Source organism: Haemaphysalis longicornis, unplaced genomic scaffold (genome assembly GCF_048455015.1).
Source record: "Haemaphysalis longicornis isolate Haplotype H1 unplaced genomic scaffold, Haemaphysalis longicornis Haplotype H1 scaffold_1, whole genome shotgun sequence".
Classification (NCBI taxonomy): Eukaryota; Metazoa; Arthropoda; class Arachnida; order Ixodida; family Ixodidae; genus Haemaphysalis; species Haemaphysalis longicornis.
Window position 1 is genome coordinate 418,288,032 of NW_027526203.1, and position 24,000 is coordinate 418,312,031.

At 45.5% G+C, this 24,000-nt stretch overlaps 1 protein-coding gene across 1 annotated transcript; it reads left to right on the forward strand.

Annotated features, from left to right (window-relative positions):
* The first annotated feature begins 15,943 nt into the window (after positions 1 to 15,943).
* On the forward strand, positions 15,944 to 20,021 carry LOC144172717 (adult-specific rigid cuticular protein 15.7-like). The gene is made up of 3 exons (XM_077701333.1): positions 15,944 to 15,955; positions 19,270 to 19,365; positions 19,701 to 20,021. The coding sequence occupies exons 1-3, from the start codon at positions 15,944 to 15,946 to the stop codon at positions 19,995 to 19,997; spliced, it is 405 nt and encodes a 134-aa protein (XP_077557459.1). The 3' UTR covers positions 19,998 to 20,021.
* The last annotated feature ends 3,979 nt before the right edge of the window (positions 20,022 to 24,000 follow it).

The following is a 24,000-nucleotide window of genomic DNA, read 5'->3' on the forward strand; positions in this document are numbered from 1 at the left end:
AGTCATACATTGGGTTAAAAGTCAAAGTGGTGCCACTAGGGCTTGTGAGGTATCAAATTAAAGGTCTCGCTGAGTAGAATAATGGGGACAAGTTAAAAATTGCTTCCTGGTCATAGTCATGAGACAGTCATGTGAGTCATGGATTAGGTTAAAAGTCAATGTGGTGCCACTAGGGCTCGTGAGGTATCAAAATAAAGGTCTCGATGAGGGGAATCATGGACAAATTAGAAATTTCATCCTGGTTATAGTCACGAGCTAGTCACGTGAGTTATAGATTGGGTTAAAAGTGAAAGTGGTGCCACTAGGGCTTCTGAGGTATCAAATTAAAGGTGTCGATTAGGACAATTACGTGGGACAAATTAAATTTTGCTTCCTGCCTATATTCATGGGATAGTGACGTGAGTCATAGACTGGGGTAAAAGTCAAAGTGATGCCCTAGAGCTTGTTATCGCCCTCCCGAATGTAAAAAGCAAGTTGCACATTCGAGATGGGGGCTGATGGGGTGTTGAAAAGTGTGCTAGGAATGTGTGTTCGCGCTGGTAGTGAAAGCGACAATAGCATATCTGCACAAGATCCCGGCATCCCAAAGTCTAAAGTCGGTCATGAGTCGTTCGGGGAAAATTCGTTTTTTAAGCTCGCCGCGAGCAGACTTGTTCAGTTTGTGCTTCCTTCAAGCTCCCCTATTCTAAGGGAAGATTTTGTGCGTCTTCAATATTACTGGGGACTTTCTGACCCGTTTCGGAATGAGAACAGAATGAGCTCTGCATGCTGAGTGGTCGACGCAGCTCCGGTGCTTCCGAATAGGACGTTATCTACCGGGGCCCGATCGCGAAAGGAAGCCACATCTCTTACCGCACATTGGGCAGGGGTCGTTTGCTTTCGCGAAAAAAAAGGCTGTTTGGTCAATAAACACCTTTTCCTGATTTAGCGTCAAGAAAACTATAAAGGAATGCTACCAACAAATGTTTTGAAAAGCTCTTCAGCAGCCCTTTAAAAGCATGTCGAGCTTTTAATATGTTTGGAATCGTGTTTTTTCGATTTCCGATATTTTTCTAAAAAAACATGAAAAGAAAATTTTTTTCACGCCTTCACTATTTGATGAAAATTACAACTCTACTGTGGTGGCATCTCCTTGCAATTCGAAATGAAGCTTTTGTCTTATATATAAAAAATAAATATATTCATTTGTTTTGTTTGTTTATTGCTACTTTGTTACTTGCAATTGTGGCTGATATGCCATGTGAAGCAACGTACGTAGCACCAACACAATAATTTACCAGGATGGTAAACATATCTATGGTGCTTTACTTTTTTATGGTAGTAAACAAATATACACATGACGAACCAGCGCGCTTCGGAAGCCTTTTACATCCCCTGGCAGTCTTACAGCAGTAACTGAAAATAGCACCCGCTGCAGTGGCTCAGTTATGCTGCTGAGCCCAAGGACGCAGGTATGATCCCGTTCGCAATCTCTGCTTTTCTTATGGAGGAGAAAAAAAGGCGATCGTATGTCGAGATTTCGTCGCGCGTTAAAGGTGCGCAGGTGCTCAAAAGTAATCCAGAGCCCTCGTGGCCCAGGTGCACAGCCGCGGCGTGTAAACTCTCATAACTTGAATTTAAAAAGGCCCTATATCTCCGTCATTTGCTGCAAATGCCATCAAAAGACAGTAGTCGTCTGCCAACCGAGCCTGTAAAACCCCCTTGTGTCCCCCCCACCCTGGTCTCTTCCGCTCCCCCTCCACCACCATAGATGCAGTCGAAGTTTGCTCAATTTGATCCTACTCTCCTGCGTTCGCTGCATCTGTTCAGAGCTCTTTTTTCTATGGCTCTTTGGCGCGAATTAACAGCCCCCCAAAAAATGCAACACACAGCGCCTCAAGAAAGCAAGCAGTGCTTGCTCCAAAGTAGTGGATAGGAAGCGTCGTGCTGCTAGGGGGAAAAGAAACTCGAGCCACCGTCGGGAAAAGAGTTGTCAATCATGAAGCTGAGGAATTTGAAAAGCGGTGAAGTAAAAATATAATATTTTCCAGCAGTCCCATGACGGCACCTGATTGCAGCGCCAGACTTTCCTGTAGTGAAATTTGTTATAAACGACTTCATGCTCTAGAGAGTATGTTGCAAGCCACCGACAGAACGAGTAACGCCAGTCACGTGATGCGCCGTCCAGAATGACTGTCCCCAAGAATACTCGTGGCGACGTCACCCACTTCTTAGGGAATGCGCGGTGCAACAGCGCCATGATGCGCCCTGCAAGACGTTTCGAAGGGTTACTCTTCTAACGTGACAGCACTATACTGTCTTTTCTGCTCCTTAAAAGTGTAATGAATAAATCGACATGCATGTATTCCAATATACAGATACCTGTTTGTGTCGTCTCGGTACAACTATTCACAACTATCTGAACACTGGCACCACGATTTGTAAACTATTCCACCATAAAAATAAGGAAAGTTTAGGAGAGGCTGTGACCACCTCTTTCGTGCAACCAGTAACGCCATCTTAGGAGTGTTCACTTGTTCTTGTATTTTGAGCCCATTCTCCCTTTGGTTCTCCTTAAGTCGCTTCTCGCTTCGTCTTCTCCAACTGTGCCTCTGAACCTGTGGAAGCAATTTTGTAGCTTCGGCAGCAACGAAAATTGATCACTTGGATTGTTTCAGCTTGTCCCGCAAAACGACATATTGCCGCACTAGCGACGCCGCAGCTGCGAATTCGTTTGTCAATTCGCACCATATAGAGCCGGCTTATGGCACCCTACTTGCATTTACGCTTAGGGCAATAGATCCATTTTTGCCACAAGTGTGGTTCCAGAACATGAATACTCATCCGCCCACTTTCATTCCAATACCGTATCAATTCGAGGCGCAGACAAAGAAGTGGCTATGATTATCATTGTAACGATCGTCCTTCTGCAGCTCCGCTAGACATCTTGTACCTCATCACATAGCTTAGCTTTGAAACTCACTTCATTCGACTGTTACAGTATATATGCCCAAATCCGAGTAACGGTTTTGCAGTGGCTCAGAAAAATCAGCCCGCATTTAGAAAGATCCCCGTACAAATATTTTCCGGGGTGGGCTGACAGCAACACATGTGAAGTTCCCACTGCGTTCCCTCCTCACCCTTGTGTTACTTCACCATCGCGCCCCGCTTGGGCCAACTACAGTATGCAACCGGCCAGCGCGGACGGTGTGCAAGCCGTGTATTGGCACGAGGTGTTCTGCGAAGGCCGCATTACCTTGGTTACACAAGCGGCTGCCATAGAAATGCTGCACCTTATCAATATTATTTTATTTTATGAGCAATAATATGGATTACGATCGAAACTGTGTAGCATATGTTATACAACTCCCAGACGGCAGATCAAATTATCTTTCGAGCGAATGACATTTGCTTTATGTCAATGTTTCAGTGCTACGACAACACCGAAGGACGTTTGAGATGAATGATTTTTAGCGGCGAACCGTGGTTCGGGAGCTCATTCAGCGGCGAATAAAGTGGCCTCGGCAGCAGTGCCGCATGTACAGTGACGAAAGTTCACTAATACACCAAAAAATACGGTTTCTAAAAAGTGTCAGCAAACATATTTCCCCTTCATATTGTGTTTAAAATAAAGAAAGGCAAACAAGTACTATGTAAAGATAAAATCGCGCCCACAATGTGCGCTGTACCCTAATACGGATTCTTCGCGGACTTATGTCGGCTTGTAATATCAACTGATGTCACCTAAACTGGTGATCTTTCTAACTTTATTTAAAGATATTCCTTCGTTATCTTTTCAAAAAATAGATTGTATGAAAACATTCTAGATGGAGACCTTTCATTTGATCTCCCCCAAGCCCCAGTAGCGTCACACTCATGTTTAACCCAACCTATGACTCACGTGACTATCTCATGAGTATAACAAGGAAGCAATTTTTAATTTGTCACATGTGATTCCCCTCATCGAGACCTTTAATTTGATACCTCACAAGCCCTACTGGCACCACTTTGACTTTTAAACCAATTTGTGACTCACGTTACCATCTCATGACTATAACCAGTAAGCGACTTTTAATTTGTCCATGATTCATCTCATCGAGGCCTTTATTTTGATACCTCACGAGCCCTAGTGGAACCACTTTGACTTTTACCCAATTTGTGACTCACGTGACTATCTCATGACTATAACAAGAAAGCAATTTTTAATTTGTCCCACGTGATTCCCCTCATCGAGACCTTTAATTTGATTCCTCACAAGCCCTAGTGGCACCACTTTGACTTTTAACCCAATCTATGACTCATATGACTGTCTCATGACTATGACCAGGAAGCAATTTTTAACTTGTCCCACGTGATTCCACTCATTAAGACCTTTAATTTGATACCTCACAAGCCCTAGTGACCTCACATTGCCTTTAACCTAATTCCTGACTCACACGACTGTCTCATGACTATGACCAGGAAGCGAATTTTACTTTGTGCCCGATGATTCCACTCATCGAGACCTTTAATTTGATACCTCACAAGCCATAGTGGCACCATTTCGACTTTTACCCCAATCTATGACTCATATGATTGTCTCATGACTATGACCAGGAAGCAATTTTTAACTTGTCCCACGTGATTCCACTCATTAAGACCTTTAATTTGATACCTCACAACCCCTAGTGGCCTCACATTGACTTTTAACCTAATCCATGATGATGATGGATTGATTTTATTGGCGCAAGGCCGACATGGGCAAAGAGCGCCAAACACAAAGTGATTTGATAGGAGAGAACACGAAATAAAATCAGTTAAAAACAATGAGCACAGCTGGTGTAAAGGGCCAGGGTGAAGAACAAGAGTGGTTAAAAATTAAATAAGGTGGCTGGTTAATAGGACCGGGGGTAAAGCTATGGGTGATAAGAGATGAGTTGTAAGAAATGAACTTCAGATAGGAACCTTAAGGTTCGCTGAACAGAGAACATGGCTTCATCTCCTAAGAAGTATGACGGGTGTGGTGGAATATGTCGTGTGTGTAGTTGTGGGAAGTGTTTTCGTCGTGTAATGTCGAGTGCCTTACATTGTATGAGGATGTGGATCACGGATAGGGCCTCTCCGCACCTGCTGCACAGAGGTCTTGGAGACCCCGCGAGAAGGTGTGAGTGCGTTGCATGAGTGTGCCCTATCCGTAATCTAGCCAAGGCGACTTCAGTGTATCTATTACGTGTGTCGGTGGTGTATGGCCCCAAGTGTGGTTTTATTACGTGTAACTTGTTGTCTGTTTGTTCACTCCAGTGCGTTTGCCATGTTTTGCGAAGTTGTTGTCTGATGTGTGGTTTCACGTCGGTGTAGGGTAATGTGGTTATGTCTACTGTATTCGAGAGTGTAGCAGCAGCAGCCATTCGGTCCGCTGCTTCGTTCCCGGCTATACCACTGTGGCCAGGGACCCAGCAAAGAACCAGTTCAAACTTGCGTACATACACCGACATAATACCCTTGACTATTAGATTTACAACGTGATTTTTCGAAGACTTTGTTGACGACAACGCCCGCACGACACTGAGGGAGTCTGTATATATAATGGATTGTGGGATGTGACTTTGAAGTATATGATTGACAACAAGAAGTACACCGTAAGCCTCTGCCGTAAATATACTAGTATGACTATTCAGAGTTTTGGTGACACTAAGGCCGGGCCCATGCGCCGCGCAGGACACAGAGGTGGAAGTCTTAGAGGCATCCGTATAAAATTCAGAGCACTCATACTTCTGGTGCAAATACAAGAAATGCTGCAGAATTGCACATGTGGGAGCTCGGTTTTTATCTACATGTGTGAATGATGTGTCGCATGAGACAGGGCGGAGATGCCATGGTGCTATGAAATCTGTTACAGAACTTTGGATGGTATTGAAAAAGGAGACAGCAAGCTCTGACGCTTCCTCTCTAACTCTGTAAGAGAAGGGCGCAGAGAACGATGGTCGATTTAAAAGGAGTTCAGTCATGGAGGTATCATGAAAAACTGATTTAAAAGGATGGTGAGGCATGGATGAAATTTTAAAAGCATAAAGGAGGTCTGTGTATTCTCGCTGACGTTGTAGGTTCCATTTGTTGCACTCTACATACAGGCTTTCGACTGGACTAGTCCGAAAGGCGCCACACGACAAGCGGAGCCCTAGATGAAGCACAGGGTCCAGCATTCTGAGGGATGTTTTAGTGGCTGACCCATACACAACGCTGCCATAGTCCAACCGTGAACCTATCAAGCTGGTAAAAACACGCAACAGAAGTTGTTTGTCAGCACCAAAAGAGATGTGCGAGAGAACCTTCAGGATATTCATTGTTTTTAGGCATTTATGTTTTAGTTGTTTTATGTGTGGGATGAATGTGAGCTTTTCGTCAAAGATTATACCTAAAAACTTGTGTTCCTTTTGGACAGGAATAGAGGCACCGTGGAGTCGAATGTCTGGATCCGGCCGAATGCCACGCCTCTTAGAAAACAGAACACAAGTGCACTTTCCTGGATTAAATTTAAAACCGTTGCGATCTGCCCAGACGGCTAGCTTGTTCACACCAAGCTGCACTTGGCGCTCGCAGATAGACAAGTTACACGATTTGAAGGATAGTTGAATATCGTCTACATAGATTGAACAGGAGATCGATGGTGGCAGTGCCTTCTGAAGAGAATTCATTTTTACAATAAAAAGGGTGCAACTTAAAACTCCACCTTGCGGCACGCCGTTTTCCTGCACATGAACCCTAGAAAGTGCAGTTCCAACTCGCACGCGAAACGTTCTTTCAGACAGGTAACTGGCAAGCGTGTTCATCATGTTACCCGATATGCCAAAGGTCTTCAAGTCGCTAAGGATGCCGTACCGCCAAGCAGTATCGTACGCCTTTTCAAGATCAAAGAAGACCGTCATGCAGTACTGCTTGTGCAGGAAGGCATCTTTGATATAAGACTCTAACGCAACGAGTTGATCGTTGGTAGATCGCCCCGCCCTGAAGCCCGCCTGGCAGCCCTCGAGAAGACCATTGTACTCTAAGAAGTACACAAGTCTCCTGTTTATCATCTTCTCGAAGAGCTTACACAGGCAGCTTGTCAGGGCAATGGGGCGATAACTGGCAGGAGAGGAAGGGTCCTTCCCTTCCTTTAGGACAGCCACTACTATGGCCTCCCTCCAAGAGCGAGGAATGTGCCCCGAAAGCCATATTTTATTGTATAGGTGTAAGAGTGTTTCAAGAGTGTCTGGGTGTAGGTGTTGTATCATGGTGTATGTGATTTTGTCTGCACCTGGAGCTGACGTCTTACATGTGCTCAGAGCAACCTTCAGCTCATGAATTGAAAAACAAGAATTGTAAGAAGTGTGCGACTTGTTGTTATCACGTAGGGACTTCTTTTCTACAGATGTTTTGTGTTTCATGAAAGTGTTTGTGTAGTGTGCTGAACTGGACACGTGTTCGAAGTGTTGTGCAAGTGTGTTAGCCTGGTCTTCCAGTGTGTCCCCTGTTGTACTAACCGGGGGCAGGCTGTGTGTCTGTTGTCCTTTTAGTTTTCGTATTCGTGTCCAGACTTTGTGTGCATCAGTGTATGAATTGATGGAAGTGAGGAAGGTGCGCCAACTCTCCCTTTTCGCCTCACGACGCACTCGCTTCCCAAAAGCCTTTGCCCGTTTAAAAGAAATTAGGTTGTCTGACGTGGGGTACCGGCGAAGGACACCCCACGCCTTGTTCTGGGCCTCTCGCGCCCGCCTGCAGTCCTCGTTCCACCAGGGCCTCCTTGGGCAGCAGGACCCACTGGAGGCCTGGGGAATGGACTTTTCGGCGGCGTCGAGGATGTGCGCCGTGACGAGTTGGGCGGCTTCCTCCACGTGTAGGTGTTTTATGGATATTTGTGTGAATGTGCTCCAGTTTGCTTGTGATTCATTAAACCTTTTATGGGAAGATGGACTGCTCGGGCCTATACCTATATATGTTAATGAAGTGGGGAAATGGTCACTACCATATGGGTCTGTGCCCACACCCCAATCAAGACATGGAAAGAGAACTGCGGAACCAATAGCCAAGTCAAGATGCGAGTATGTATTATGTCCTAAGTTATGGTATGTAGGCTGTTTTTTGTTGAAAAGGCATGCTCCGGAGGATGTAAGGAACTTCTCTATCAGGCGACCTCGGGCATCCGTTCTGGTGGAGCCCCAAAGAGAGTTGTGCGCATTAAGGTCGCCTGTTAGTATGTATGGTTCGGGCAGCTGGTCAACCAGTGCCTCCAAATCAGAGCTCAGAAGTGCAAAATCAGGAGAGATGTAAATAGAGCATACCGTTATCAACCTGTTAAATATTATGGTACGGATCGCTACAGCCTCGAGGACAGTGTTTAAAGTGACAGGGTGGCATGCTAATGATTTCCGGGCGATAATGGCCACACCTCCTGAAGAGTGGGTGCAGCCAACCCTGTCCTTTCTGAATACCATGTACCTATTTAAGAAATTTGTTTGTTTAGAGTTGAGGTGGGTTTCCTGGAGACACATAATACTTGGCTGACTGGCATGCAGAATCTCATACACATCGTCAAGATTTTTAAGGAGACCTCTGCAGTTCCATTGGATAATATTTTCTGTTCCCATTATTTAAATTTAAGAATGACTGGAATGTGTGTGTTCGTGTGTGTTCATGTGTCGTCTTTCGGGGCTGTTACTCTTGGATTGGGCTTTTTGGGCCTTTCTGTAGGCTTGGAAGTCGGTGGCCGCTCCTTGCGCTGCGTTGCAGGCAGGAACGGCCCGACGTCCATCTCGTCGTCGGATGTCCGAGGGGTGCCCGACGGACCGGACCCCCGGACTTGGCCCCCCTTCAGGAGCCCTTCGTTTGAGCCGCCACCGTCGGGGGCGCCAGAGGTGGCACAAGCGGTGCGGTGGCGGTGGGAGCCGGTGCGGGGCCCGTGGTGTCCATCACCTCGGTACCCTCCAACGCACTGGAGGACGGGGAGACAGAGGCGGGAGCGGCACCGGTCCCGACAGGAGTGGTTTGCGCCACAACCGCTGCTGCCTCAGCAAGCGGCGTGGTGCCGGGTTGGGCTGCGTGAAGCAACCCAGCGGGGGGCGGGGGCGGGACCAGGTCAGACTCGCTGAACTGGGTCCCTGTGGACACCAGACGCCGCTCCGCCCCCCGGCGAGCCGCGTCAGCGTACCTCCCCAGAGGGAAAGAGGCGAACCTCTTTCTCGCCTCCGGGAAGGTGATGTTCTCGGTTACTTTGATGTTGATGATCTTTTTTTCGAGTTGGAACTTTTCGCACTTGCGGGAGTACGCTGCATGCGGTCCCCCGCAGTTTACACAAGTGAGGGTATCGGATTGGCAGTTGTCACTAGGATGATCGTGCGCCGCGCATTTCGCACACGTCGTTCGGCCACGGCAAGAGTTCGTACCGTGCCCGAACCGCTGGCACTTAAAACAGCGCCGCGGGTTCGGGATGTACGGACGTATTGAGCACCGGATAAAACCTGCATATATATGTTGTGGGAGAACTGCGCGGTCAAAGGTCAAGATAATGTGCTTGGTGGGAATCTCCTTGTCGTCTCTACGGATAGTGATGCGTCTCACGGCAGTGACGCCCTGATCCTTCAAGCCGGCAAGGAGATCCGCATCGGTTTCGTTCAGGAGGTCTGTCTCGGATATCACACCCTGCGAGCTGTTGAGGCTCCGATGCGGTGTGACCCGGATGTCAAGATCAGCCAGTCTAGTCTGAGCTAGAAGCTTTGCAGACTGTTCCTTGTCATTTATTTCAATTAAGAGTACACCAGACCTTTGTTTTTTGCATTTATACGATTTTCCTACTATGGCTTCAAGATACTTGGCGATCAAGAAGACTGACTGAGATGCAAGAGGGTGGGTTGGATTGAGCGATTCCATGACAAGAAATCTAGAAAAATTATCTGGTTCAGGAAATGTCAAAGATGGCAATGGGGGAAACGATACTTCGGTGCGGCCCCTTTTAGGGGGCCGATCACGGTTGGAGGGGGTTTTAGACAATACCATAAAGCATAGTATAAAAGCAGGGAGACGGGGGTACTTTCTCCTTTGACCTTACCCTGGTAGTCAAAGAGGTCCCGGAGCTCCCTGCCTGGTAGACAGGCAGGGAGCCCATCGGCCGGAGCTTGACCAAGGCTCCGACGGCCACCGTTTACGGCTTCTACCCTTCACCTTTAAACACCTCGCCACGGTTGGACACGGCTTATGTTGGGAGCTCGGGGTCCGCGGTGTCGCTGCTCACCGTCACCATGAATACTCAAGGTGCCCCGTGCGGGGTTAACCTAATCCATGACTCACATGACTGTCTCACGACTATGACCAGGAAGCAATTTTTAACTTGTCCCACGCGACTCCACTTATCGAGACCTTTAATTTGATACCTCCCAAGCCCTAGTGGCACCACTTTGACTTTTAACCCAATCTATGACTCATATGACAGTCTCATGACTATAACCAGGAAACAATTTTTAACTTGTCCCACGTGATTCCACTCATTAAGAGCTTTAATTTGATACCTCACAAGCCCTAGTGACCTCACATGCCTTTTAACCTAATCCATGACTCACATGACTGTCTCATGACTATGACCAGGAAGCGAATTTTAGTTTGTGCCCCATGATTCCACTCATCGAGACCTTTAATTTGATACCTCACAAGCCCTAGTGGGACCATTTTGACTTTTAACCCAATCTATGACTCATATGACTTTCTCATGACTATGACCAGGAAGCAATGTTTAACTTGTCCCACGTGATTCCACTCATTAAGACCTTTAATTTGATACCTCACAACCCCTAGTGGCCTCACATTGACTTTTAACCTAATCCATGACTCACGTGACTGTCTCATGACTATGACCAGGAAGCAATTTTTAACTTGTCCCACGCGATTCCACTCATCGAGACCTTTAATTTGATACCCCACAAGCCCTAGTGGCACCACTTTGACTTTTAACCCAATCTATGACTCACATGACTGTCTCATGACTATGACCAGGAAGCAATTTTTAACTTGTCCCACGTGATTCCACTCATTAAGACCTTTAATTTGATACCTCACAACCCCTAGTGGCCTCACATTGACTTTTAACCTAATCCATGACTCACATGACTGTCTCATGACTATGACCAGGAAGCAATTTTTAACTTGTCCCACGCGATTCCACTCATCGAGACCTTTAATTTGATACCCCACAAGCCCTAGTGGCACCACTGTGACTTTTAACCAAATCTATGACTCACATGACTGTCTCATGACTATGACCAGGGAGCAATTTTTAACTTGTCCCACGCGATTCCACTCATTAAGACCTCTAATTTGATACCTCACAGCCCTAGTGGCCACACATTGACTGTTAACCCAATCAATGACTCACATGACTGTCTCATGACTATGACCAGGAAGCGAATTTTACTTTGTGCCCCATGATTCCCCTAATCGAGACCTTTAATTCGATACCCCACAAGCCCTAGTGGCACCACTTTGACTTTTAACCCAATCTATGACTCACATGACTATCTCATGACTATGACCAGGAAGCAATTTTTAACTTGTCCCACGTGATTCCACTCATTAAGACCTTCAATTTTATACCTCACATGCCCTAATGACATCAATTTGACTTTACCCAGTCAATGACCACTAATTAATTAATTAACCAAATTTTACGTAAATAAGATGAACGCGCGTCGCCCGGACCCAGTTTCTGGCAAAAAATGTGCGTGTCACGTGACCAACATCATCACGGTAACGAGCGGTTGAACTTTTAACCTGCACGTAAACACGGTGCTCCACATTCACACGCCAGGAAATACCCAGTTCAGTTTTGCGATTTTCTTCCGCTGGTGGCGCTGTTGAACGGCGCCAGCAGCGCCACCTGTCCCACGTTCGGGCCCCTATTGCGCTTGTACTCGCTGTTGGCTATTCGTCGCAGGAGCCGCTCGGTGTGATGGTTGTTAATTTGTTAATGGGGGGATTCCTTTCAGCTTCGGAAATATGTCGTCACTGAGCTCCTGCTATGGCGCACACTAGAATTAATTCTCTGGTGGCGCGTTGACTTAGGAATATGATTAGGATGGCCTTCTGGCGCCGTAATGCACTAATACTGTTCGGTTTCATGATTCATGGAGGGTCGTCGACGAGCGGTTAGAGCGAGCGCGAGTGAGTGCGTCTGGTGACGGCGAATGGATGAGCGTGAGTGAGTGCGAGTGGTGATGTCGAGTGGTGAGCGTGAGCGCAAGTTAGTGCGAGTGGTCACGGTGAGCGGTGAGCGTGAGGGAAAGTGGGTGGGAGTGGTGGAGGGCGCGTAGTGAGCGTAAGTGCGAGTGAGTGCGAGTGCTGAGGGCGACTGGTGAGCGTGAGTGTGAGTGAATGCGGCAAAAAAACATAATTTTTTGTGTGTGTGAGTGAGTGGCGTCCAGTTTTTCCGAGCTATGGAAGCGATATATTTCTAAAAGAAGCAAAAAGGGCCGTTAGGAACATTTCTATGAATTTGTAAAATTTCTATCGGTACACGATGCCTTTTATAAGTCCCATAAGATTGTGATCAGGTGTCCCCTTTACTGACATGGCATCGTCCATCCAAAAACGCTTCATCATCGCTTTTGCACATCGATTGAGGAGCATAAATAAAAATTTAACGGTAGCATTCAAACTTTTTCATCTTTAAATGTGGCCTATACAAGTTACGAGCAAAGGTTTTTCAGAGAGACGGCCTCTTGTTCCATAGGGCAGTATTTGCTTTTGTCGATTAGAAACGATTTATGTGTTTTCTTCATGCCTGAAAACACTGCAAAAGCTATAGTTATCCGCAGCACACAACCGAACTCCATGATCTGACCGTTACTATACAATACTTTTATTGCTGCAACTCAAACGACGCCGGCCAATAGCTGCGATATCGCTTCTGTAACGTTTCGTAAGTACACAAAGAATGCCCGTACTTCGAAGAACGCGAGAAAAAGATAAAACCACTTTGAACGTGCTTCTAAGTTATTTCATGTGCGTAGAGCATAGGCTGGAGCATTCAACAACCACCGAGTTCCACGCCCACGGGGTACTGGTCGCGTTCTGAAATGGTTTCAAGTGTTTGCAAACAATTACGACGACACGTGAGCGCTCCCTATTATTCCGTGATTGCGGAAGCCTCAGCGCCCAATTCCCGAACGTGTGTCCTATTATTATAATAATCATCCTTCACCTTCGCGTCATTTTTTTTTTCTTCACTCTGTTAATACGACTCGGCACATACCCGCGTTCGCATCGCCAAGCGAGAAGGTCATCTGACGGGAACGTACTTTGCTACCCGCTTAAATACTTCGCGAGTGATTAGCACGCTCAAATTATTCATTTAAGCGTCAGCACGAGTGTTTATCGCACGCGTGTTTCCAATTAAGTCGAAGGATAAAACGCATTTACTGCCAAGACCACCGTGCAGTGGTGGAGTTGGGGATGTGGGCTCGTCTCGCGTGCGGCGCGCACCTAGTAGGAATTCCACCCAAACACAGGTATACACAATCTTGTTTTCAACTCCACTACTTAGCCCTATTTACAAGGTCTTCCCTGCAAAATATGACATGAATACGAGCATGCTTTCACGTGGTTATTCTTTGAGCCGTTGGAAATTTTTGGTGCCATTCAGCGGCCATTTTGTGTGCCATCTGTGTGCCAGCGACGCCAGATTTTTGGCCTACCGAGTTAACCGATGCTTTGGCATTAGAGCAGCTGAAGACAGCGTTACAGGAACCTTTTAAGGGGAGAGAGAGTCTGAGATAGACGGTGCCGCGCCTGGTTTGTTCTTGTTTTTTTCAGTGCACTACAACGAACCTCCCGATAAAACGCTATCGACAGTCGAATATTGCCAAAGTACCAATATAGCATTATCGATTGTAGAGTGGCGCGAATTCATCGGCATAATGGTGCCGATTGGAATATACACTAAAGCTACCGATGTCCATTTTGATGGGCTGCGAGGAATGACGGGAGACCCTCATTGAAGCCTCGTCTCACAGAAACGCTAAAGCAAGAAGAACATTCGCGTGTTCTTCGAGGAATATTTTAAAAAGAATTCCACTTGAGAAGCGATACAAAATTCTGTTGACGGACGATTGCGATAAGGTATCTTCTAAAAACCATCGCTGGTTGATGTCGAACAGTTTGTGGTAGATTGCGAAAAAATTATTTGACAGCTTTTAAGGCCGTATTCTGAGTCTGTCCTCCCCTACATGTATTTCCTCGACTCGGCTGACTGGAGGGCAACGCCATGCTTTTACATGCGAAAATCGCTTTCAATGATCTCCTCGGCTGGAGGCTGGAGTTGAGGAGGAATACCGGGGTTAGACTACTTACCAGTAGTAAAAGTATTACTCCAATGAATGGTAAGAAAACAGTAAAACAAAACGTCTTTTACCCCTTACAAGCGAACTATGCATCCTCGAGAGACGAAGGTTGCCCTGAATACAACGCTAACCCAAGCGAAAGTAACTGATCTCATCTCTGAAGAGATAATGTTACAATAGCCAGAAATCATGGCGTGTCTTTCGGTAATTTACATTACTGGAAAGAAGGAAAAAAAAGTTTACTCCCTGATAACACGCTCATATATATTGGTGTCACGAGTGAGAATTTCGTTTTTACTTTCATGCTGAGTCATTTTGCATAATCTTTTTAAACTTTTGCGCCGAAACACTACTTCTGTCTAAAGACTTATTCGTATTTCATCCCAGCTCGGAAATTATGCGGGGAGCGGAGGGGGATGGAGAGACGGACGACAAGGACGGGGTCACGAAGATCTTGGCGGATGGGACACTAACTGCTTCACTCTGAAAAAAGCCCCAGGAACAGGCAAAAATGGCAAATCGTCGTGCTGACAAGGGGAAAGCTAAGAATAGAAGAACAGTCCCACATTACCTCCGCGGTGGCCCTCGAACGACAATGGGCACATAGCGACATCCAGAATGATTAACGAGACGTAGTTGAGGATGGAAGTTGGACTCCGCTACTCAGTAAAATGGCTCGTTTTTTCCTCTTTTTTTTCCTGTGTATTCTTACAGGTCACGCTGGCCATCCCTAATTATAGTGACCACTTGCATAACTGGCATCCTGACTTACAACACTATCACAAAAAAAAAAGCCTCTAAAATCGTTTTTCTCGGGTTATCCGGTGCAGAATGCAATAGGTGATGAGGTCTTTTATCTGTTTCATTGAAGTCAAACGATAATGACTTTATGATAGCAGACTGTACAGTGTGGTTTACTCTACGCCTTAGCCACCCCAGTGAGGAAAACTGACTTTATGCTGTGAGTGGTTTTAAAGCTGATAGCCTTCGTACAGTGCTCGCAATTGAAGCAAAGTGACAGAGCAAGAAAGAGAGTGAGAGAGAGGGAGGGAGGGTGGGAATGAAAGTGAGAGAAAATACGTACAAATCTGTGCCTATGCGCTGTTTTAAGCTTGTTCCTTGTGATAGCCAACGTAATGTTTTTTAACGTAGCATCAACACAGCGGGGGGCCGGAATTCCCGTCTTTATTACGCCCGTTCAAAAACGAAACGTATGTGGGCGATGAGAAGATATCTACTTGTATTCACATGTGTAATCGGAGGGGATATCCACGTAATTCAGGTATTGGTTATCGCTTTGCAAACTTAGTGAAGCAGCCCTATAAAAAACCAACACAGACGTCAGGATCGGCAGTCGAATGTCTACAGCGGCGTGATGTTGAAACGTCTCGAGTTGGTCTCTTTCAGGAGCTAACAACCCCTCCGGCCAGATTGGCGGCGGCAAAGCGAGATTGGCAGGGGGCGACTTCAAAACATTCTACCAAAATCAGCACCTGACAAACGAGAATTCGCAACGACTCAGTGGCTTTTGGAAAGGGAAAGCAACGGTTGGGGCAGCTATAAAACCGGAGCGCGGAGCGCAAACCAATTCATCCGCACCAGCCACTGCCGACATTGCAAGCATGGTCGCTCAGGTGAGGGCAGCGCTCGCCGGCAGCCGTGTTTTCCAAGTCCGTCACCGTTCACAGTGCCCGCCGCTGAATTCACCGTCCAGAGCCCAGAGCGCGCGGCCGTGGGCGGGCCGGTGCGCGGTAGGAAGTTTGCTCGACAGTGCGTTTCCTCCGTTGCTCCACTTAGGCGTGCGCGAAGGCGACATCGTGGGTTCACTCGCGTTTTTCACTCGTTCAACGGCGTACGCCGCTCGCTTCCCGCCGGCCAAGTGCAGAATTTGTTGAGAACAGGCCTGCATCTACAAAATCTGCAATTGGACCGGAGGCAACAACACCCTTGCGGGATTCAGCTCCTTTTGTAACTGCAGTGTCACGCCAAGAATTAGTATACCGCGAAGGTAAGCGCTGTAGTAGTATCTAGGGGGCTGTCACTTATCGCTATGAGAGTAATTCTTGTGGCCAACCGTTAACTGAAAAGAGTAAACTTCGTGAGGTTAGTCAGTGTTAGAGACAGGAAGTGTGAGATACAAATTTATTATACGGTTCCCGTCCGAATCCTGGCAATTCCGTAATAGGACGACGACGGTGGAGTACTGTGTTAGAACAAGCCAGTGCAGAATGAGCAGGTGGCGAATAACGCAGCTGTGGTCGAACACAAATGTCATCTATGCCACGCGTGTGGTATATGGCTTCGTACGGAAATTTGCAATCCCAATGACCCCCAGGAATACGAGACACCAGGAAGAGGTGTAAACGTAGAGGTCGTGTGGTAATCGCGTGGACATGACAGTCATGAGGCCGAAGTAAAATTATTTCTAAGACCAGTTTTGAAGAATTACGTGGCTCTACTGTCGTTTATGGTATAGGTGCTAGCAATTCCTTATTGCGCGCGGAATTAGGTGGAAAGGGCGTTTGTATAACTCTAGTAATTTCATTGCATCTATACCTTCTGAGGCAATCCCGTGGTTCGGCTTCACCACAAAGCACTTGATTGACCAATCCCAGCATCCAACAATGAAATTTCACCTAATGAAAAGCCCCGACGGCGCTGTGGCGTCACGCAATGCAAGCATGACGTTCTGCAATGCGCAATGCATCACAGCGCAGGCAACATTTTAACGTTAACGCAGATAACATTTTATCATAGCCTTGCTGTCATTCGACGAATTTGCTTTCTTGGCTGCGCGGATTGGTCACTCGAGTGCATTGTGGGGAAGGTAAACGGCGGGATTACCTTAGAGTGTAGAAGCAATCTAGGCCGAAAATGGTGTGCTAACATTATGCTGAACACAGTTTTCTATCGCACTTGCTTCATCGTTAGCACACTTGACACATGATGCTTACACGCAGTGATTTCTTTTTTTGAGAAAACACGTGTTATAGCAAATTACTTCCTCGACCAGGTCTCATGAGTTTTTCTCAGTTCGTGATTTTCGCCGGCGCAGGATAGCTGCCGTAAACTCTATCTGAAGGTCCTTTCTCCAAGAAATGGAACCCGCTAACACTTCAATAAATGCATTAATAAAAATCTTAAGTGATGATTGTGACTAGGGATGCTGAGGGCATAAAGTGGGAAAGCTGAAAAAAAAAAAAGGAAGTTGCTGCGGAGACGCTAAATGCCTCAAACCGCAACTGGTGTAGTTATCTACCCACAAAACTGTTCCGAGCGTCTGATAATTTTCCAAACGAAAAAATAATCAAGTTAGTGGGAGTTATTGATCCATTAGTACGTTACTTACTATCTATTTACCTATTTGCCCTTGAGGTGAGCTCGTTTTACCAGCGGCTCAACAGGCCTCCCTGGAAATCTTCCTGGAAATCCAGGAAATCTTTCTATAGCGATAGATTGTCCCTCTGGAATAATAAAATGTCTCTACTGGCCAAAACGGGAATTTCGTGACTCGGAGAATAACTAAAAAGTGAAAAGGGGAAGCATTGAAGGACTCTGTCGAAACTAAAGAGCTGATACTCTATAAAATCTTACCCCGCCAAGGTTAAATGTTCAGTGTTTCTATCAAGCTGACTGAACATCTTGTTGCTCCTTCGGAGGAAAGCATTAAGCGCATCATCTGGCAAGCATGCTAAATAGAACATTACTCTGCCGTCCTTCGCTTGTTCGCCCTTTTCGAGCCCAGAGAAGGTCTATTGAAATGGAGGATGTTCTTGGTGACAATGGTGTATCAGTTCCAGGAGTTCTGATTGCTTTTTATTTAGGAAGAATACCTTGGCGCACCTCCAGAGGTTTTTAGGTTGGTTGGTTGGTTGGTTGGTTGGCAAAAAACTTTATTGAATGCGTGCAGAGCTTTCGCTGACCGGGCCTAAGTCACCCGCGTCGCCGATGGTTCTCTTCGTCCTTTTAGGGACGTCGAAGTCCTGCCACTTCATCGCCTCAGAGGCCTGCTGGACGGCTTAGAGTTGATCGTCGAGGCTGGGGCTGCACATGGCAGAGGACAGCCGCGGCGGGAGGGTTCCGGAGTTAGCACCGTGCGGATATTTGGTACAATCCCAGGGCATCTGGGCGTCGCTTGCTTCAGACTCAATGTCACTCATATATTCATAAGTTAGTACAGCGTTGCGGGAAAAGAACTTGACTGTCCGTGTAACTTCTAAACGTCAAAGCAAATGAAATTCAGTTCTTAGCTAAGCCCCTTTCGAGTCTGTTCGTACAAATTTCTTTTTCAGTTCGTTTAATGTACCGTTTTAAGTGTACTCCCCTACAATTATATTCCATCGGCACGGCCGGCAGCAGGCTTTTCTGAAAGTGTGTTCCCTTAGAGCGATATGAGGAATCTAAAACAATGCAAGGTTTCACTAAGCCGCTGAAGTCAAAGCTACCTTTCAAAATCGTTTGAAAACGACATTCGTTGTTTTTTGCCACTTCTCCAAATGCATCTGCGTAAGGGGAAAGGAGCACTACCTCTCGCTCTAATCCGCCTACCTATAACAAATTTCGTCATGTTTGCCCGTTAAAATTCGTATGACCAGGTACTATTCTATTGACATTTGTAAGTTACAAATGCCTGTGATAACGGCTTGCAAACGACGTTAGTTTCAATCCGCTTGTAGACACAAACGCACTTTCGAAAACATTGCGAACAGTGGTAATTGTATATGATTCCACGAGCGATCTGTAAGTCTCTTTGTAACGCTCCTATTATATGTAACGCTCCTATTATAAGTTTGTACACTAAAAACAACCTGTTAGAAATGGCTTTAATAATCGTTTTTCCCCTGGAAATATAGAATTATGTGATGGGCTGCTACGTATGTCTCATTAAAAGGGACGGTGTTGCGGGGTTATTATGCCCTCTGAATTATTTTTGTTGTCTCAGTTTCAGGCTATAATTGTGCTTGCCTTGGTGGCGGTTGCTCTTGGGGGCTACCACGGAGGTCACGGGCACGGAGGACATAGCAAGCAGTACCGAAAACAAGATGTAAGCCTACCTTTCTAATTTTTCAATGTTCTGCCCCATGAAGTGTACGATTAACTAAGAGTTAACAGTTATACCATGTTGCTGCCATTTTCGGGATGTGGACTTCTTTCGATTTGTTTTGATAGATGTGATATGCGTAATGTCGATGTGTTAGGTCGCCTGAAGTGTCGAGTAGTTTGTCCAGGTAGCAACACATGTTTCTTTCAGCTGATCATGGCAACAGCTGCCTTACCTTTTAGTAGAGTTTAATGTAGGGAGCATCGTTATTATGGTTACCTGGGCTTACATTGCATTAATGTCTTATTTCGTGGGGAAATCACTGACACGTCATGCAGGACCACGGACACTATCGCTTCGGCTACGACATCGTCAACGGCTACGGCGCCGTCAACGGCCGCCACGAGGCAGGCTCAGCGTACGGCCCCGTGCATGGTTCCTACTACCTGGGGGACATCGACGGCCGCCACCGCCAGGTGCATTATGTCGCCGACAAGTGGGGCTTCCGAGCTATGGTCAAAACCAACGAGCCTGGCACCAAGACGAGTCTCCCAGCGGCCGCGCCTTACCACTCGGCCAACGGAAAACACGTTCCTGCTTACGGCGTCAGCGGCGGTCATGGATACCACGGCTAGAAGCCCGCCCGCCTAACCGATGGCCCCAAAGTATGCTCTCGCGCGTTTCAGTCACATCGAAGCGCTGCCGCAGCTGTTGGTGCAAGCACGTTGCTTAGTTTTCCGGTGGGCCAGACAGTTGTTGTTGGTCATAGTCGTTGCGGGCAGGCCATCGCGAAGGGTCTTGGAAAATATGTTTTCTTTAACGTCCATCGACAACAGGAAAAAAAATGTTTTTTTTATAACCGTAGAAGCAAGCTGTCTATATCTCACGTATTCCAACGTTTCGCGTTCACTCGATGCGATCCTTGAAAACTGAAATGCTGAATTTTTGTCAGATAATGGTTGACTGGATAATGGATAATGGAAACTGGATAAGTGGCTGAATAAGGGTTGAAACGTAGCTTAATATTTAGGTTTTATAATCTAAGTATTTTTCGAATTTAAACACATTACATTTTTGCGAAATAAATATTAAGGATTCCATTTTCGAGATTCCCAAATAGCGAAGCTTTTGTGGAAATTTCGTTAATGCCATAGGTTTTCTGACCCTTTAAAAAGCGGGAAAACTGACGAATAACCTAAAACAAATCGGCCGCAAGTGCGTTTGGCCTATTAAAGGCGTGCAAGTGGGACACCTGCAACCTGACCAATACGTTAGCTAGCTTATGAGCCGCATATTGTAATAATACACGTATGCTCGTGGCTATAATTTGACAGCTTTATTTCGAGCGCGAAAAATACTTCCGTATAAAAAAATTCAACGAAAACTGCCGTCTCAAGTTTCTTCAATATCCTACCACTTCGTAATTGAATAGAAATTTAAACCTGCTGTTTTTTTCTCTGGACGAGGTCAACTAGTCTTAGATAATTGCCTAACCTTTCGAATGCCGAACCCTGGGTGTGATCAAAAGCTTAATAAACAATGATTATTTTACTCCCACCAAAGTGACCTCTTATTATATTAAAATAATGTACTGAAGGCGCAGAAGACACCTTGCTTGGGTTTAAGCATACACTGATTAAAAAAAACATCCGTTATACAAAGTTTCTATAAAAGTAAAATTAACAAACGACGGGAACTTTTTGTGATATGCATGGAACACCCATTTTACGCGTTGCAACAGGGCCATTGAACAAGGGCGTTTAGAAGAAAGGAGAAATTTATACGAAATCTGACAGCCCTTAGTGGTCTGCTGGAAGGAAGTGTGAAAGGACTGATTCAGTTACCAGGTTATTGCTTAGAATGCGGCTTAGAATCCTTAGAAACTAGCAGACAAAATCAACGCATAAAACTGTTTTTCCATAAAGTTCAAGGCCAAATCAAAATAGATAAAAGAATTTACCACAGCCAGCCTCCAGATTAGCTGAGCAGCCGCCTAAATCATCACGCGGCAGTTCGCCCTTTTTCTCTATCTCTCTCAATAAATGTAATAATGATGATAACGTCTTTCGCAAGTCGTTTTTTTTTTTTCAGATTTAATCGAGGCATGGAATGGAACACGTTGCCGCTTTACAGTGTTGAGAGCTCTGATGCTAGAAAGTTCATGTTACCTTTACTTCGCACAGCACTGAACGTGTGATTACGGTTTTTTTTCCAAGTTGTCGAAAACGTCAATGCTTGTATTTGTTGTGTCTGTCTCTTTTTCCTTCTCTAAAATGACCTGCCATTGGGGTGGACAGTATAAGTAAGTAAGTAAGTAAATAAATAAATAAATAAATAAATAAATAAATAAATAAATAAATAAATAAATAAATAAATAAATAAATAAATAAATAAATAAATAAATAAATAAATAAATAAATAAATACATAAATAAATAAATAAATAAATAAATAAATAAATAAATAAATAAACGCCATAGAGCCCTCTGGCTTTTTTTCCTAGCATGGCTGCACTGTACGATAATACGATACCTACTAAACATTATTTCACCCGATACTTTTAGCATCTTAGTAGAAGCTCTGCCTTTAAATAACAAAATAACACCCTTCACAACTGACAAAATACACAGTTAGCACGGCGAAGACGCTGTGTTAGTTTTCTATATAATCGAGTCTTTCAATGGTAGTTCGACCAAGAAAGTCTCTTCACTGATGTTTTGTACTACAAAACTCTGCGAATGACATTAGAGAAGAAGACGGCGTAGCATGCGATTTCTGTTAACAACCTCATCTGCGCCGTGGCACTGCGCGCAGCACTAAACGTCGCGCTTGAAATGTCCTATACCAGGTCCAATGTTTGGTAAAATTGCATTCTGGGCCCCATCATACGGCGGATTTACTCGATTGACCGTTCGTAGGGGAGAAGCAAATCAGGGGTGCGCCACTGACTGCTAAAATAATAAAGACATTTTTGTTATGGCTCATAGCACCTGATTGGGAACCTAATTCATTTGATTTTTGATTCATTTTTGCATTCTGCATGAGGGGTACAATAAATGCCTTGTTCAGCTCTAACTATTCTTAGATAACTGGTAAAGCGATAAAGGACCCAGTACGTCGCATTTGTTGACTTCAGCTACTGCAGTACATGGTTTGGGATTTTTCACCAAAGGGGCGGTAGATGTATAATTGGGCAGTGCTATTAATGTCTGGCGTCTTCTCTTACAGGCCTCCCGAGGTACGAAACTGGAAACGGCCGACCAGTGGCTTCGCTTTTGCGTGTGAGCATCGTATGTGCTGCGACTTCGTGATTCCCAGGAAGCATAAGGTCCACATCTGTCCACCCTTGTTCAGTCCTTCGTTCGTCTCCGTAGGTGCTCAGCGTGTAATATACATGTATATAAGTAAATTATTTCCTGTTGTTGCATCGAAAACAGCTCCTCTCGTTCGTTCCTCTACTGCCCTTCACGCGGACATTCTATTTTTTTAAAACCTCTCGCCACGACTCTAGACAAAGAGGAGGAATAAATGTTTATTGGAGCAGCCAAAGTTGTTTTCTTGAACACCGGGTGTGGAGCCTCCTTAGTCTAGGAGGCCCTCGGTCTGGGTGGCCTGACTCGCCCGGTCCCCAAGATTTAATTTATGATCCGGGTTTGAGCTAGTCAGCCGACTCTTCCACCGATAAAATTGTAGACAAAAACAAAAATAGAAAATAGACGAATATTACGGCGACTACAGGCAGTGTTAGAGCTGAAAATGTTCCGCCACTTAAACAAGCGCTTGCCAGCCTTGCTCACGCCTGCCTTGATGTGGGTGTTAAAATTGAGCTGAAACTCATGGACAACGGCGCTTCAGTTTTGGAGAATATTTGCGGCAAACTGATGCACATTAAAGAAATGTCTTTATTTTTTGGCCGTCGTGCTGGTTGGTTTGTTCTGCAGATGACTTTATCAGGCCTAATCCTCCGTGAGTAAGTGGTTTAATCAAGAGATTATTTTTTTGTAGGAATCGAAGGATCATTGGCAACACTGGTCTGCGCCTGTTCGCAACGAACGATTGTAAAGTACTGAATTAATGTAAAAGACGTGCGGGAGCAAGGGAAATGCGAAAAGATCTAACCACAAAGCAAAATAAAAAATGCAGACCCGTAAAACCAACAAGTAACAACAAGGAATGAAAATCACCACACTGCATATTAAAGCTATCTGAGAGTTATTACGCTCTCACCTACATTTTTACACAACCTATGCATTCCTGGGTGCACACACACGAAAAAAGAGAATTACTAACAAACTTGAAGGCTTGAAAATAGCGGTAACGGAAAAACACAGAAGAAGTTCCAAGCATAGACCTGACTTCTGAGTCAACTGACCTGCGAGTGAGTCGTCAATCCGCGCTGCGTTTTCTTCTGCCTACGCCTAATGCTGCTTTGAAGTACTCATGACATGTCAACTAGCCCAAGGCTTCACCCTCATGGATTTCAATACACACACATTCAAATGGAGGCGCGCGACAAAAATGCACATCCAGCACCAGTGTACAAAATAGAGGAAAATTATTCTAAATAAAGCCCAAGCTTAGTAATAAAGGAATTGACCATAAAGAAACATAGGGCAAAATGCGGCAAAACGCGTCACCA

Coding starts and splice junctions, on each gene's coding strand:
- LOC144172717 (XM_077701333.1), top strand. Junction 19,366..19,700: donor AGCAGTACCGAAAACAAGAT/GTAAGCCTACCT, acceptor CACGTCATGCAG/GACCACGGACACTATCGCTT.